Genomic DNA, 16,871 nt, shown 5'->3' with positions numbered 1-16,871 from the left:
TAGAACATGTAGACAGCTAGCTACTCTACAGAACACAGCAGGTAGAACATGCAGACAGTGGAGCTAGCTACTCTACAGAACACAGCAGGTAGAACATGCAGACAGCTAGCTACTCTACAGAACACAGCAGGTAGAACATGTAGACAGCTAGCTACTCTACAGAACACAGCAGGTAGAACATGTAGACAGCTAGCTACTCTACAGAACACAGCAGGTAGAACATGCAGACAGCTAGCTACTCTACAGAACACAGCAGGTAGAACATGTAGACAGCTAGCTACTCTACAGAACACAGCAGGTAGAACATGTAGACAGCTAGCTACTCTACAGAACACAGCAGGTAGAACATGTAGACAGCTAGCTACTCTACAGAACACAGCAGGTAGAACATGTAGACAGCTAGCTACTCTACAGAACACAGCAGGTAGAACATGTAGACAGCTAGCTACTCTACAGAACACAGCAGGTAGAACATGTAGACAGCTAGCTACTCTACAGAACACAGCAGGTAGAACATGTAGACAGCTAGCTACTCTACAGAACACAGCAGGTAGAACATGTAGACAGTGTAGCTAGCTACTCTACAGAACACAGCAGGTAGAACATGTAGACAGCTAGCTACTCTACAGAACACAGCAGGTAGAACATGTAGACAGTGGAGCTAGCTACTCTACAGAACACAGCAGGTAGAACATGTAGACAGCTAGCTACTCTACAGAACACAGCAGGTAGAACATGTAGACAGCTAGCTACTCTACAGAACACAGCAGGTAGAACATGTAGACAGTGGAGCTAGCTACTCTACAGAACACAGCAGGTAGAACATGTAGACAGTGGAGCTAGCTACTCTACAGAACACAGCAGGTAGAACATGTAGACAGTGGAGCTAGCTGGTCTACAGAACACAGCAGGTAGAACATGTAGACAGCTAGCTACTCTACAGAACACAGCAGGTAGAACATGTAGACAGCTAGCTACTCTGACAGAACACAGCAGGTAGAACATGTAGACAGCTAGCTACTCTACAGAACACAGCAGGTAGAACATGCAGACAGCTAGCTACTCTACAGAACACAAGGGTAGAACATGTAGACAGTGGAGCTAGCTACTCTACAGAACACAGTAGGTAGAACATGTAGACAGCTAGCTACTCTACAGAACACAGCAGGTAGAACATGTAGACAGCTAGCTACTCTACAGAACACAACAGGTAGAACATGTAGACAGCTAGCTAGTCTAATAGAACACAGCAGGTAGAACATGTAGACAGTGGAGCTAGCTACTCTACAGAACACAGCAGGTAGAACATGTAGACAGCTAATATGCTAGTCTGGTAACAGAACAATAGAATGATAGTATGGTAGAACATGTAGACAGAATGGAATAGATAGCTAATAGAATAAATGAGAACACAGAAGGTAGAACATGCAGACAGTGTAGCTATGCTAATCTACAGAACACAGCAGGTAGAACATGCAGACAGTAGCTAATAGAATGGACAGAACACAGAAGGTAGAACATGCAATAGACAGCTAGCTACTCTTCAGAACACAGCAGGTAGAACATGGAGATAGTGGTAATAGAATGGAGATAGTATGGTAATAGAGGAATGACAGCAGGTAGAACATGCAGACAGCTAGACAGAACAGTAATAGAGACACAGTACAGTCTGATAGTATGGACACAGTAATAGAATGAACAGTCACAGTAAATAGAGACATAGTATGGTAATAGAATGGAATGCACAGTATGGTAATAGAATGACATGATAGTATGGTAATAGAATGGACATGATAGTAAATAGAATGGACATGATAGTATGGTAATAGTCACATACAGGTAATAGCGCAGAGACAATCAGAACAGTCATAACAGTAAACAGAGAATGATAGTATGGTAATAGAATGGAATAAACAGTGATAGTAGAGAATAGAATGGAATACAGAGACACAGTCACAATGGTAATAGAATGGAATGATAGTATGGTAATAGAATGGAATGATAGTATGGTAATAGAATGGAATGATAGTATGGTAATAGAATGGAAATGAATAGTATGGTAATAGAATGGAATGATAGTATGGTAATAGAATGGAATGATAGTATGGTAATAGAATGGAATGATAGTATGGTAATAGAATGGAATGATAGTATGGTAATAGAATGGAATGGTAATAGAATGGTAATAGAATGGAATAGTATGGTAATAGAATGGAATGATAGTATGGTAATAGAATGGAATGATAGTATGGTAATAGAATGGAATGATAGTATGGTAATAGAATGGAATGATAGGTAATAATAGAATGATAGTATGAATGGAATGATAGTATGGTAATAGAATGGAATATGATAGTATGGTAATAGAATGGAATATGATAGTATGGTAATAGAATGGAATATGATAGTATGGTAATTGGGACACAAACCAAGCTTTACTGAACACTGACAGACAGAGGGGCATGCAGAAACCAGCTACCTTAATCTGAGCAGCACAGAGACACAGGGAGTCAGACACAGGAAGACAAGGTTAGGATACAGAAGTGTGTGTGAGAGTGTGTGTGAGTGTGTGTGTTTACCTGTTGTGTAATGTTGTGTTTGTGGTGTATTGCTGCTAGGTAACGCAGCAGCAGTTTAGTGGCCTCAGTCTTCCCTGATCCACTCTCCCCACTGAAACACACACAGAACTTAATGTCAATATAAACACTAAAACACCACCAACACACAGGTCACCACTGGATCTGAAGTTAGTGCTAAGTACAAACAAAACAAGACGCATGCTTTTTTTCAGTGAAGAAGTTGGTCAAGGTTGTTTCTTTTACAGAAACAAAGCATGTCTGACTTTTGTTAATAGGAAGGAAATTGTCCAGGACACTTTTATGTCTATTTTAGATTCTGGGGATATTATCTATATGCACGCAGCACTATACTTAAACCCCTAGATGCTGTTTTCCACTGTGCCCTTAGGTTTATTGCCGGTGATGGTTCTAGAACTCACCATTGTTCCCTTAGGTTTATTACCGCTGATGGTTCTAGAACTCACCATTGGGCCCTTAGGTTTATTACCGGTGATGGTTCTAGAACTCACCATTGGGCCCTGAGGTTTATTGCGGGTGATGGTTCTAGAACTCACCATTGGGCCCTGAGGTTTATTACCGGTGATGGTTCTAGAACTCACCATTGTTCCCTTAGGTTTATTACTGGTGATGGTTCTAGAACTCACCATTGTTCCCTGAGGTTTATTACTGGTGATGGTTCTAGAACTCACCATTGTTCCCTTAGATTTATTACCGGTGATGGCTCTAGAACTCACCATTGTTCCTTTAGGTTTATTACTGGTGATGGTTCTAGAACTCACCATTGGGCCCTTAGGTTTATTGCCGGTGATGGTTCTACAACTCACCATTGGGCCCTTAGGTTTATTACCGGTGATGGTTCTAGAACTCACCATTGGGCCCTTAGGTTTATTGCCGGTGATGGTTCTAGAACTCACCATTGGGCCCTGAGGTTTATTACCGGTGATGGTTCTAGTTCCCTTAACTCTAGAACTCATCATTGTTCCCTTAGGTTTATTACCGGTGATGGTTCTAGAACTCCCCATTGTTCCCTTAGGTTTATTACCGCTGATTGTTCTGGAACTCATCATTGTTCCCTTAGGTTTATTACCGGTGATGGTTCTAGAACTCACCATTGGGCCCTGAGGTTTATTACCGGTGATGGTTCTAGAACTCACCATTGTTCCCTTAGGTTTATTACTGGTGATGGTTCTAGAACTCACCATTGTTCCCTGAGGTTTATTACTGGTGATGGTTCTAGAACTCACCATTGTTCCCTTAGATTTATTACCGGTGATGGCTCTAGAACTCACCACTGTTCCTTTAGGTTTATTACTGGTGATGGTTCTAGAACTCAACATTGTTCCCTTAGATTTATTACCGGTGATGGTTCTAGAACTCACCATTGTTCCCTTAGGTTTATTACTGGTGATGGTTCTAGAACTAACCATTGTTCCCTTAGGTTTATTACTGGTGATGGTTCTAGAACTCACCATTGTTCCCTGAGGTTTATTACTGGTGATGGTTCTAGAACTCACCATTGTGTTTTGTATTAAAAAGTGGGTTGGGCCTTTTTGTATGTAAGGAAAGAGCAGCATTCTCTTCTGTTTATTTACAAATCATTCAGGCAGAAACTTCCTATGTATCTATCATCATTAATTCAATTTAGACTTCCAAATGACCAACCCTGGTCTCAAGCTTAGATAACACTGGAGGCCCCTTCGGTCTCCACAGAGTTGGGTAAAGCTAATTTTAATTGTTTTGGAGCCCTTTATGGGGAACAAGTTACAGAGCTGTCTGAGATGTTCTGGTCCTCTTGGGTCGTTCAGATAAACCTGTCTGTTTAATTTTATTTGGTATGTGTTGGATGTGTTTCTGCAGGGCTCATCTGGAAAAGATACCCTGGTCTCAGAATGACTTCCCTGTCAAAATGAAGGTCAAAAAACAACAAGCCTTTCCTAACCTCCCTGCCAACAGCTTACCACTAAACACCATCATTATGATCCAGTCCAGAGTGGACCTGTGTGCTCGGTGTAGGGTGACGGTAACGGGAGGTTTTCAGTTAACCAGAGACGGAGAGCTGAAACGTAACGCTGGAATGTGCTCACTGGGCCACTTCACACTCCCTCTGAGACATGATATGATACCGGCACAGACATGGCTGGTCTTTCCTTACAGATGTCTCCGTCAGAACACAGCTAGAGTGTCCCAGACAGGGGGTCCGTCAGAACACAGCTAGAGTGTCCCAGGGGGGTTCCTTCAGAACACAGCCAGAGTGTCCCAGACAGGGGGTCCGTCAGAACACAGCTAGAGTGTCCCAGATGGGGGGGATGGGGGGTCCTTCAGAACACAGCTAAAGTGTCCCAGACGGGGGGGGTCTGTCAGAACACAGCTAGAGTGTCCCAGACGGGGGGGGTCCGTCAGAACACAGCTAAAGTGGCCCAGACGGGGGGGGGGGTCTGTCAGAACACAGCTAGAGTGTCCCAGACGGGGGGGTCCGTCAGAACACAGCTAAAGTGGCCCAGACGGGGGGGTCTGTCAGAACACAGCTAGAGTGTCCCAGATGGGGGGTCCTTCAGAACACAGCTAGAGTGTCCCAGACAGGGAGGGGGTTCCTTCAGAACAAAGATAGAGTGTCCCAGACAGAAGGGGGGTCCTTCAGAACACAGCTAGAGTGTCCCAGACAGAAGGGGGGTCTTTCAGAACACAGCTAGAGTGTCCCAGACAGAAGGGGGGTCTTTCAGAACACAGCTAGAGTGTCCCAGACAGAAGGGGGGTCTTTCAGAACACAGCTAGAGTGTCCCAGACAGAAGGGGGTCTTTCAGAACACAGCTAGAGTGTCCCAGACAGCAGGGGGGGGTCTTTCAGAACACAGCTAGAGTGTCCCAGACAGCAGGTGTCTTCCCATCTGGGTCCCCAGGACCAAGTTTAGGAAACACTGGGCTAGAGCGTATCAGGAGGAAGCAGCTGTGTTGTGTAGTCACCTGATTATAATAACCTGGTTCTGTTTGGCATCCATCATTTTGGTGTAGGAGACGTTTGCTATGGCAAACAGGTGTCTGAGGAGGACCACAGAATGGACACAAAGATAAAACATTAGCATGAATAACACATCATTTAGCACACAATACACCAATAATACACACAATACACCAATAATACACAATACACCAATAATACACACAGTACACCAATAATACACACAATACACCAATAACACACACAATACACCAATAATACACACAATACACCAATAACACACAATACACCAATAACACACACAATACACCAATAACACACAATACACCAATAATACACACAATACACCAATAATACACACAATACACCAATAATACACACAATACACCAATAATACACACAGTACACCAATAATACACACAATACACCAATAATACACACTATACACCAATAATACACAATACACCAATAATACACACAGTACACCAATAACACCAATAACACACACAATACACCAATAATACACAATACACCAATAATACACACAATACACCAATAACACACAATACACCAATAACACACAATACACCAATAATACACACAGTACACCAATAACACCAATAACACACACAATACACCAATAACACCAATAACACACACAATACACCAATAATACACAATACACCAATAACACACACAATACACCAATAACACACACAATACACCAATAACACACACAATACACCAATAACACACCAATAACACACACAATACACCAATAATACACAATACACCAATAACACACACAATACACCAATAACACACACAATACACCAATAATACACACAATACACCAATAATACACACAGTACACCAATAATACACACAATACACCAATAATACACACAGTACACCAATAATACACATAATACACCAATAATACACAAAATACACCAAAAGCAAACACAATACACAAATAATACACCAATAACACACAATACACCAATAACACACCAATAACACACAATACACCAATAACACACCAATAATACACCAATAATACACAATACACCAATAACACACCAATAACACACAATACACCAATAACACACCAATAACACACCAATAATACACAATACACCAATAACACACAATACACCAATAACACACCAATACATGTTGACCAATACACCAATAACACACCAATAACACAATAACACACCAATAACACACCAATAACACACCAATAACACACCAATAACACACAATACACCAATAACACACCACTAATACACACAATACACCAATACCACAATACACCAATAACACACCAATAACACACAATACACCAATAACACACAATACACCAATACCACACCAATAATACACCAATACCACACCAATAATACACCAATAATACACCAATAACACACCACTAATACACACAATACACCAACAACACACACACACACGCCACATTGCATTAACACATACACACATAGACACAAAACACACACACACACACACACACACACATACACTGTCTAACAAACAGACACGCATCACAACAACACAGGAACAGGAAGTGTTCTTACGGAGGGTTCTCTCCCAGAGCGGTTCCCTTGTGCTTCAGCACCATGTCAGTTCCGTACATGTTGAACATCCTATAGGGGTTCACCGAGACCAGGATACTACCTATATATGTCTAGAGACAGAGAGATACATGTTGACCAGGATACTACCTATATATGTCTAGAGACAGAGAGATACATGTTGACCAGGATACTACCTATATATGTCTAGAGACAGAGAGATACATGTTGACCAGGATACTACCTATATATGTCTAGAGACAGAGGTACATGTTGACCAGGATACTACCTATATATGTCTAGAGACAGAGAGATACATGTTGACCAGGATACTACCTATATATGTCTAGAGACAGAGAGATACATGTTGACCAGGATACTACCTATATATGTCTAGAGGGTTCACTGAGACCAGGATACTACCTATATATGTCTAGAGACAGAGAGATACATGTTGACCAGGATACTTCCTATATATGTCTAGAGACAGAGAGATACATGTTGACCAGGATACTACCTATATATGTCTAGAGACAGAGAGATACATGTTGACCAGGATACTACCTATATATGTCTAGAGACAGAGAGATACATGTTGACCAGGATACTACCTATATATGTCTAGAGACAGAGAGATACATGTTGACCAGGATACTACCTATATATGTCTAGAGGGTTCACTGAGACCAGGATACTACCTATATATGTTTAGAGACAGAGAGATACATGTTGACCAGGATACTACCTATATATGTCTAGAGACAGAGAGGTACATGTTGACCAGGATACTACCTATATATGTCTAGAGACAGAGAGATACATGTTGACCAGGATACTACCTATATATGTCTAGAGGGTTCACTGAGACCAGGATACTACCTATATATGTTTAGAGACAGAGAGATACATGTTGACCAGGATACTACCTATATATGTCTAGAGGGTTCACTGAGACCAGGATACTACCTATATATGTTTAGAGACAGAGAGATACATGTTGACCAGGATACTACCTATATATGTCTAGAGACAGAGAGGTACATGTTGACCAGGATACTACCTATATATGTCTAGAGACAGAGAGATACATGTTGACCAGGATACTACCTATATATGTCTAGAGACAGGTTACATGTTGACCAGGATACTACCTATATATGTTTAGAGACAGAGAGGTACATGTTGACCAGGATACTACCTATATATGTTTAGAGACAGAGAGATACATGTTGACCAGGATACTACCTATATATGTCTAGAGACAGAGAGATACATGTTGACCAGGATACTACCTATATATGTCTAGAGGGTTCACTGAGACCAGGATACTACCTATATATGTCTAGAGACAGAGAGATACATGTTGACCAGGATACTACCTATATATGTCTAGAGGGTTCACTGAGACCAGGATACTACCTATATATGTCTAGAGACAGAGAGATACATGTTGACCAGGATACTACCTATATATGTCTAGAGACAGAGAGATACATGTTGACCAGGATACTACCTATATATGTCTAGAGACAGAGAGATACATGTTGACCAGGATACTACCTATATATGTCTAGAGACAGAGAGATACATGTTGACCAGGATACTACCTATATATGTCTAGAGACAGAGAGATACATGTTGACCAGGATACTACCTATATATGTCTAGAGGGTTCACTGAGACCAGGATACTACCTATATATGTTTAGAGACAGAGAGATACATGTTGACCAGGATACTACCTATATATGTCTAGAGACAGAGAGATACATGTTGACCAGGATACTACCTATATATGTCTAGAGACAGAGAGATACATGTTGACCAGTCTAGATACTGACCAGGATACTACCTATATATGTTTAGAGACAGAGAGATACATGTTGACAGGATACTACCTATAGTCTAGAGGTTCACTGAGACCAGGATACTACCTATATATGTCTAGAGACAGAGAGATACATGTTGACCAGGATACTACCTATATATGTCTAGATACAGAGAGGTACATGTTGACCAGGATACTACCTATATATGTCTAGAGACAGAGAGATACATGTTGACCAGGATACTACCTATATATGTCTAGAGACAGAGAGACCAGGATACTACCTATATATGTTTAGAGACAGAGAGGTACATGTTGACCAGGATACTACCTATATATGTTTAGAGACAGAGAGATACATGTTGACCAGGATACTACCTATATATGTCTAGAGGGTTCACATGAGACCAGGATACTACCTATATATGTCTAGAGACAGAGAGATACATGTTGACCAGGATACTACCTATATATGTCTAGAGGGTTCACTGAGACCAGGATACTTCCTATATATGACTAGAGACAGAGAGATACATGTTGAACATCTTATAGGGGTTCACTGAGGCTAGAGAGAAGGCCAGCATCCCAGAGTCGCCTCTTCACTGTTGACGTTGAGACTAGTGTTTTGCGGGTACTATTTAATGAAGCTGCCAGCTGAGGACTTGTGAGGCCTCTGTTTCTCAAACTAGACACTCTAATGTACTTGTCCTCTTGCTCAGTTGTGCACCGCGGCCTCCCACTCCTCTTTCTATTCTGGTCAGGGCCAGTTTGATCTGTTCTGTGAAGGGAGTAGTACACAGCGTTGTACGAGATCTTCGGTTTCTTGGCAATTTCTCGCATGGAGTAGCCTTCATTTCTCAGAACAAGAATAGACTGACGGGTTTCAGAAGAAAGGTCTTTGTTTCTGGCCATTTTGAGCCTGTAATCGAACCCACAAATGCTGATGCTCCAGATACTCAATTAGTCTACAGAAGGCCAGTTTCATTGCTTCTTTAATCAGGACAACAGTTTTCAGCTGTGCTAACATAATCGCAAAAGGGTTTTGTAATGATCAACTAGCCTTTATAAAATGATAAAAGTGGATTAGCCAACACAACGTGTCATTGGAACACAGGAGTGATGGTTGCTGATAATGGGCCTCTGTACACCTATGTAGATATTCTATAAAAAATCATCCGTTTCCAGCTACAACAGTCATTTACAACATTAACAATGTCTACAGTGTATTTCTGATCAATTCTTTCTAAAACGAGGACATTTCTAAGTGACCCCAAACTTTTGAACAGTGGTGTATGTCTGAGACAGGGGAAAGACGTTACACACACAGTGGTATAAAGTACTTCAGTAAAAACATCCCTACTGCCTCTGATCAAGAGAACATCCCTGGTCATCCCTACTGCCTCTGGTCAAGAAAACATCCCTACTGCCTCTGATCAAGAGAACATCCCTGGTCATCCCTACTGCCTCTGGTCAAGAGAACACCCCTATTGCCTCTGGTCAAGAGAACACCCCTACTGCCTCTGATCAAGAGAACATCCCTGGTCATCCCTACTGCCTCTGGTCAAGAGAACACCCCTACTGCCTCTGATCAAGAGAACATCCCTGGTCATCCCTACTGCCTCTGGTCAAGAGAACACCCCTACTGCCTCTGATCAAGAGAACATCCCTGGTCATCCCTACTGCCTCTGGTCAAGAGAACACCCCTACTGCCTCTGATCAAGAGAACATCCCTGGTCATCCCTACTGCCTCTGGTCAAGAGAACACCCCTACTGCCTCTGATCAAGAGAACATCCCTGGTCATCCCTACTGCCTCTGGTCAAGAGAACACCCCTACTGCCTCTGATCAAGAGAACATCCCTGGTCATCCCTACTGCCTCTGATCAAGAGAACATCCCTGGTCATCCCTACTGCCTCTGGTCAAGAGAACACCCCTACTGCCTCTGATCAAGAGAACACCCCTGGTCATCCCTACTGCCTCTGGTCAAGAGAACACCCCTACTGCCTCTGATCAAGAGAACATCCCTGGTCATCCCTACTGCCTCTGGTCAAGAAAACATCCCTACTGCCTCTGATCAAGAGCACATCCCTGGTCATTCCTACTGCCTCTGGTCAAGAAAACATCCCTACTGCCTCTGATCAAGAGAACATCCCTGGTCATTCCTACTGCCTCTGATCAAGAGAACATCCCTGGTCACCCCTACTGCCTCTGATCAAGAGAACATCCCTACTGCCTCTGATCAAGAGAACATCCCTGGTCACCCCTACTGCCTCTGGTCAAGAGAACATCCCTGGTCACCCCTACTGCCTCTGGTCAAATCAAATCAAATCAAATTTTATTTGTCAAATACACATGGATAGCAGATGTTAATGCGAGTGTAGCGAAATGCTTGCGCTTCTAGTTCCGACAATGCAGTAATAACGAACAAGTAATCTAACTAACAATTCCAAAAAACTACTGTCTTATACACAGTGTAAGGGGATAAAGAATATGTACATAAGGATATATGAATGAGTGATGGTACAGAGCAGCATAGGCAAGATACAGTAGATGATATCGAGTACAGTATATACATATGAGATGAGTAGGTAAACAAAGTGGCATAGTTAAAGTGGCTAGTGATACATGTATTACATAAGGATGCAGTCGATGATATAGAGTACAGTATATACGGATGCATATGAGATGAATAATGTAGGGTAAGTAACATTATATAAGGTAGCATTGTTTAAAGTGGCTAGTGATATATTTACATCATTTCCCATCAATTCCCATTATTAAAGTGGCTGGGGTTGAATCAGTGTCATTGACAGTATGTTGGCAGCAGCCACTCAATGTTAGTGGTGGCTGTTTAACAGTCTGATGGCCTTGAGATAGAAGCTGTTTTTCATTCTCTCCGTCCCAGCTTTGATGCACCTGTACTGACCTCGCCTTCTGGATGACAGCGGGGTGAACAGGCAGTGGCTCGGGTGGTTGATGTCCTTGATGATCTTTATGGCCTTCCTGTAGCATCGGGTGGTGTAGGTGTCCTGGAGGGCAGGTAGTTTGCCCCCGGTGATGCGTTGTGAAGACCTCACTACCCTCTGGAGAGCCTTACGGTTGAGGGCGGTGCAGTTGCCATACCAGGCGGTGATACAGCCCGCCAGGATGCTCTCGATTGTGCATCTGTAGAAGTTTGTGAGTGCTTTTGGTGACAAGCCGAATTTCTTCAGCCTCCTGAGGTTGAAGAGGTGCTGCTGCGCCTTCTTCACGATGCTGTCTGTGTGAGTGGACCAATTCAGTTTGTCTGTGATGTGTATGCCGAGGAACTTAAAACTTGCTACCCTCTCCACTACTGTTCCATCGATGTGGATGGGGGGGTGTTCCCTCTGCTGTTTCCTGAAGTCCACAATCATCTCCTTAGTTTTGTTGACGTTGAGTGTGAGGTTATTTTCCTGACACCACACTCCGAGGGCCCTCACCTCCTCCCTGTAGGCCGTCTCGTCGTTGTTGGTAATCAAGCCTACCACTGTTGTGTCGTCCGCGAACTTGATGATTGAGTTGGAGGCGTGCGTGGCCACGCAGTCGTGGGTGAACAGGGAGTACAGGAGAGGGCTCAGAACGCACCCTTGTGGGGCCCCAGTGTTGAGGATCAGCGGGGAGGAGATGTTGTTGCCTACCCTCACCACCTGGGGGCAGCCCGTCAGGAAGTCCAGTACCCAGTTGCACAGGGCGGGGTCGAGACCCAGGGTCTCGAGCTTGATGACGAGCTTGGAGGGTACTATGGTGTTGAATGCCGAGCTGTAGTCGATGAACAGCATTCTCACATAGGTATTCCTCTTGTCCAGATGGGTTAGGGCAGTGTGCAGTGTGGTTGAGATTGCATCGTCTGTGGACCTATTTGGGCGGTAAGCAAATTGGAGTGGGTCTAGGGTGTCAGGTAGGGTGGAGGTGATATGGCCCTTGACTAGTCTCTCAAAGCACTTCATGATGACGGATGTGAGTGCTACGGGCGGTAGTCGTTTAGCTCAGTTACCTTAGCTTTCTTGGGAACAGGAACAATGGTGGCCCTCTTGAAGCATGTGGGAACAGCAGACTGGTATAGGGATTGATTGAATATGTCCGTAAACACACCGGCCAGCTGGTCTGCGCATGCTCTGAGGGCGCGGCTGGGGATGCCGTCTGGGCCTGCAGCCTTGCGAGGGTTAACACGTTTAAATGTCTTACTCACCTCGGCTGCAGTGAAGGAGAGACCGCATGTTTTCGTTGCAGGCCGTGTCAGTGGCACTGTATTGTCCTCAAAGCGGGCAAAAAGTTATTTAGTCTGCCTGGGAGCAAGACATCCTGGTCCGTGACTGGGCTGGATTTCTTCCTGTAGTCCGTGATTGACTGTAGACCTTGCCACATGCCTCTTGTGTCTGAGCCGTTGAATTGAGATTCTACTTTGTCTCTGTACTTGCGCTTAGCTTGTTTGATAGCCTTGCGGAGGGAATAGCTGCACTGTTTGTATTCGGTCATGTTTCCAGACACCTTGCCCTGATTAAAAGCAGTGGTTCGCGCTTTCAGTTTCACACGAATGCTGCCATCAATCCACGGTTTCTGGTTAGGGAATGTTTTAATCGTTGCTATGGGAACGACATCTTCAACGCACGTTCTAATGAACTCGCACACCGAATCAGCGTATTCGTCAATATTGTTATCTGACGCAATACGAAACATCTCCCAGTCCACGTGATGGAAGCAGTCTTGGAGTGTGGAGTCAGCTTGGTCGGACCAGCGTTGGACAGACCTCAGCGTGGGAGCCTCTTGTTTTAGTTTCTGTCTGTAGGCAGGGATCAACAAAATGGAGTCGTGGTCAGCTTTTCCGAAAGGGGGGCGGGGTAGGGCCTTATATGCGTCGCGGAAGATAGAGTAACAATGATCCAAGGTCTTTCCACCCCTGGTTGCGCAATCGATATGCTGATAAAATTTAGGGAGTCTTGTTTTCAGATTAGCCTTGTTAAAATCCCCAGCTACAATGAATGCAGCCTCCGGATAAATCGTTTCCAGTTTGCAGAGAGTTAAATAAAGTTCGTTCAGAGCCATCGATGTGTCTGCTTGGGGGGGGGATATATACGGCTGTGATTATAATCGAAGAGAATTCTCTTGGTAGATAATGCGGTCTACATTTGATTGTGAGGAATTCTAAATCAGGTGAACAGAAGGATTTGAGTTCCTGTATGTTTCTCTTGACCATGTCAAGAGAACATCCCTACTGCCTCTGGTCAAGAGAACATCCCTGGTCATCCCTACTGCCTCTGATCAAGAGAACATCCCTGGTCACCCCTACTGCCTCTGGTCAAGAGAAGACCCCTACTGCCTCTGATCTGGAGGACTCACTAAACAGAAAACATCCCTGGTCATCCCTACTGCCTCTGATCAAGAGAACATCCCTACTGCTTCTGATCAAGAGAACATCCCTGGTCATCCCTACTGCCTCTGATCAAGAGAACATCCCTGGTCATCCCTACTGCCTCTGATCAAGAGAACATCCCTGGTTATCCCTACTGCCTCTGATCAAGAGAACATCCCTGGTCATTCCTACTGCCTCTGATCAAGAGAACATCCCTGGTCATTCATACTGCCTCTGATCAAGAGAACATCCCTACTGCCTCTGATCATGAGAACATCCCTGGTCATTCCTACTGCCTCTGATCAAGAGAACATCCCTACTGCCTCTGATCAAGAGAACATCCCTGGTCATCCCTACTGCCTCTGATCAAGAGAACATCCCTGGTCATCCCTACTGCCTCTGATCAAGAGAACACCCCAACCCTACTGCCTCTGATCAAGAGAACATCCCTACTGCCTCTGATCAAGAGAACATCCCTACTGCCTCTGGTCAAGAGAACATCCCTACTGCCTCTGATCAAGAGAACATCCCTACTGCCTCTGATCAAGAGAACATCCCTACTGCCTCTGATCAAGAGAACATCCCTACTGCCTCTGATCAAGAGAACATCCCTACTGCCTCTGATCAAGAGAACATCCCTGGTCAACCCTACTGCCTCTGATCAAGAGAACATCCCTACTGCCTCTGATCAAGAGAACATCCCTGGTCAACCCTACTGCCTCTGATCAGGAGAACATCCCTGGTCAACCCTACTGCCTCTGATCAAGAGAACATCCCTGGTCATCACTACTGCCTCTGATCAAGAGAACATCCCTGGTCATTCCTACTGCCTCTGATCTGGCAGACTCACTAAACACACATGCTTGGTTTGTAAATGATGTCTGAGTTTTGGAGTGCCCCTGGCTATCCGTAAATAAATACAAAACAATATGCTGCCGTCTGGTTTACTTCATAAAAGGAATTTCAAATTATTTATACTTTTACTTTTGATACTTTAGTATATTTAAAACCAAATACTTTTAGACTTTTACTAAAGTAGTATTTTACTGGGTGACTTTCACTTTAATTTGAGACATTTTCTATTAAGGTATCTATACTTTTACTCAAGTATGAGAATTGGGTAGTTTTTCCACCCCTGTACACACACACACACACACACACACATTCCACTAATAACACACACAACAGGATCCTAGCTATACGTCTGTACAGGGGATAGAGGGACATGTGTGAATGTTATTAGTTTATCAGGTAATGGGCGTACAGTGTCCAGTGTGTTGTTAGTAAACTCACATAGATGATCTCTCTCTCAAACCTCTTCTTCAGGTTGAGCAGCACAGATCCCTCAGACAGCTCCCTGGAACAACAGACACAGAAGCACACAGACCAGCTGAAATAGCAGCTTCCACATCCTTTAAATAAGGCTGTTGTGTTGTGTTGTGTTCTCACTCCAGCTGCGTCATGTCCTCTACTCCGTCTTCCTCTGGCTGCTCCCGGTAGACCATGCTGGGCAGGCTGCGGATGGAGTACATCTACACACAGACACACCGTTGAGTTCATCTACCGACATTCACAAGACATTGCATCCAGTACCACTTATCATTCTGGTATTACCTTATCGTACCAGTATTACCTTATCGTACCAGTATTACCTTATCGTACCAGTATTCCCAGTATTACCTTATCGTACCAGTATTACCTTATCGTACCAGTATTACCTTATCGTACCATTATTGCCTTACCGTACCAGTATTACCTTATCGTACCAGTATTGCCAGTATTACCGTATCGCACCAGTATTACCGTGATTACCTTATCGTACCAGTATTACCGGTATTACCTTATCGTACCGGTAATACCAGTATTACCTTATCGTACCAGTATTACCTTATCGTACCAGTATTACCTTATCGTGCCAGTATTACCTTATCGTGCCAGTATTACCTTATCGTACCAGTATTACCAGTATTACCTTATCGTACCAGTATTACCTTATCGTACCGGTATTACCTTATCGTACCAGTAATACCAGTATTACCTTATCGTACCAGTATTACCTTACCGTACCAGTATTACCTTATCGTACCAGTATTACCTTATCGTACCAGTGTTACCTTATCGTACCTGTATTACCGGTATTACCTTATCGTACCAGTAATACCAGTATTACCTTATCGTACCAGTATTACCTTATCGTACCAGTATTACCTTATCGTACCGGTATTACCTTATTGTACCCGTATTACCGGTATTACCTTATCGTACCAGTAATACCAGTATTACCTTATCGTACCAGTATTACCTTATCGTACCAGTATTACCTTATCGTGCCAGTATTACTGGTATTACCTTATCGTACCAGTAATACCAGTATTACCTTATCGTACCAGTATTGCCTTATCGTACCTGTATTGCCTTATCGTGCCAGTATTACCGGTATTACCTTATCGTACCAGTATTACCTTATCGTACCAGTATTGCCAGTATTACCGTATCGTACCAGTATTACCGGGATTACCTTATCGTACCATTATTTCTGGTGTTACCG

At 43.5% G+C, this 16,871-nt stretch overlaps 1 protein-coding gene across 1 annotated transcript in view; it reads right to left on the bottom strand.

The window, feature by feature from the left end:
• Nucleotides 1-15,864, bottom strand: part of LOC121843911 (unconventional myosin-XV-like) — a gene marked incomplete at its 3' end in the record, with an annotated part of 62,632 nt that extends 46,768 nt beyond the window's left edge. The window contains 6 exon segments of the mRNA XM_042313784.1: nt 2,480-2,485; nt 2,580-2,670; nt 5,540-5,614; nt 7,130-7,239; nt 15,617-15,680; nt 15,773-15,864. Coding sequence (XP_042169718.1) covers nt 2,480-2,485; nt 2,580-2,670; nt 5,540-5,614; nt 7,130-7,239; nt 15,617-15,680; nt 15,773-15,855 — 429 coding nt within the window.
• Nucleotides 15,865-16,871: the final 1,007 nt, after the last annotated feature.

The sequence above is a fragment of the Oncorhynchus tshawytscha genome, unplaced genomic scaffold (assembly GCF_018296145.1).
Source record: "Oncorhynchus tshawytscha isolate Ot180627B unplaced genomic scaffold, Otsh_v2.0 Un_contig_2275_pilon_pilon, whole genome shotgun sequence".
Classification (NCBI taxonomy): domain Eukaryota; kingdom Metazoa; phylum Chordata; class Actinopteri; order Salmoniformes; family Salmonidae; genus Oncorhynchus; species Oncorhynchus tshawytscha.
This window is presented reverse-complemented; position numbering and strand designations above follow the sequence as displayed.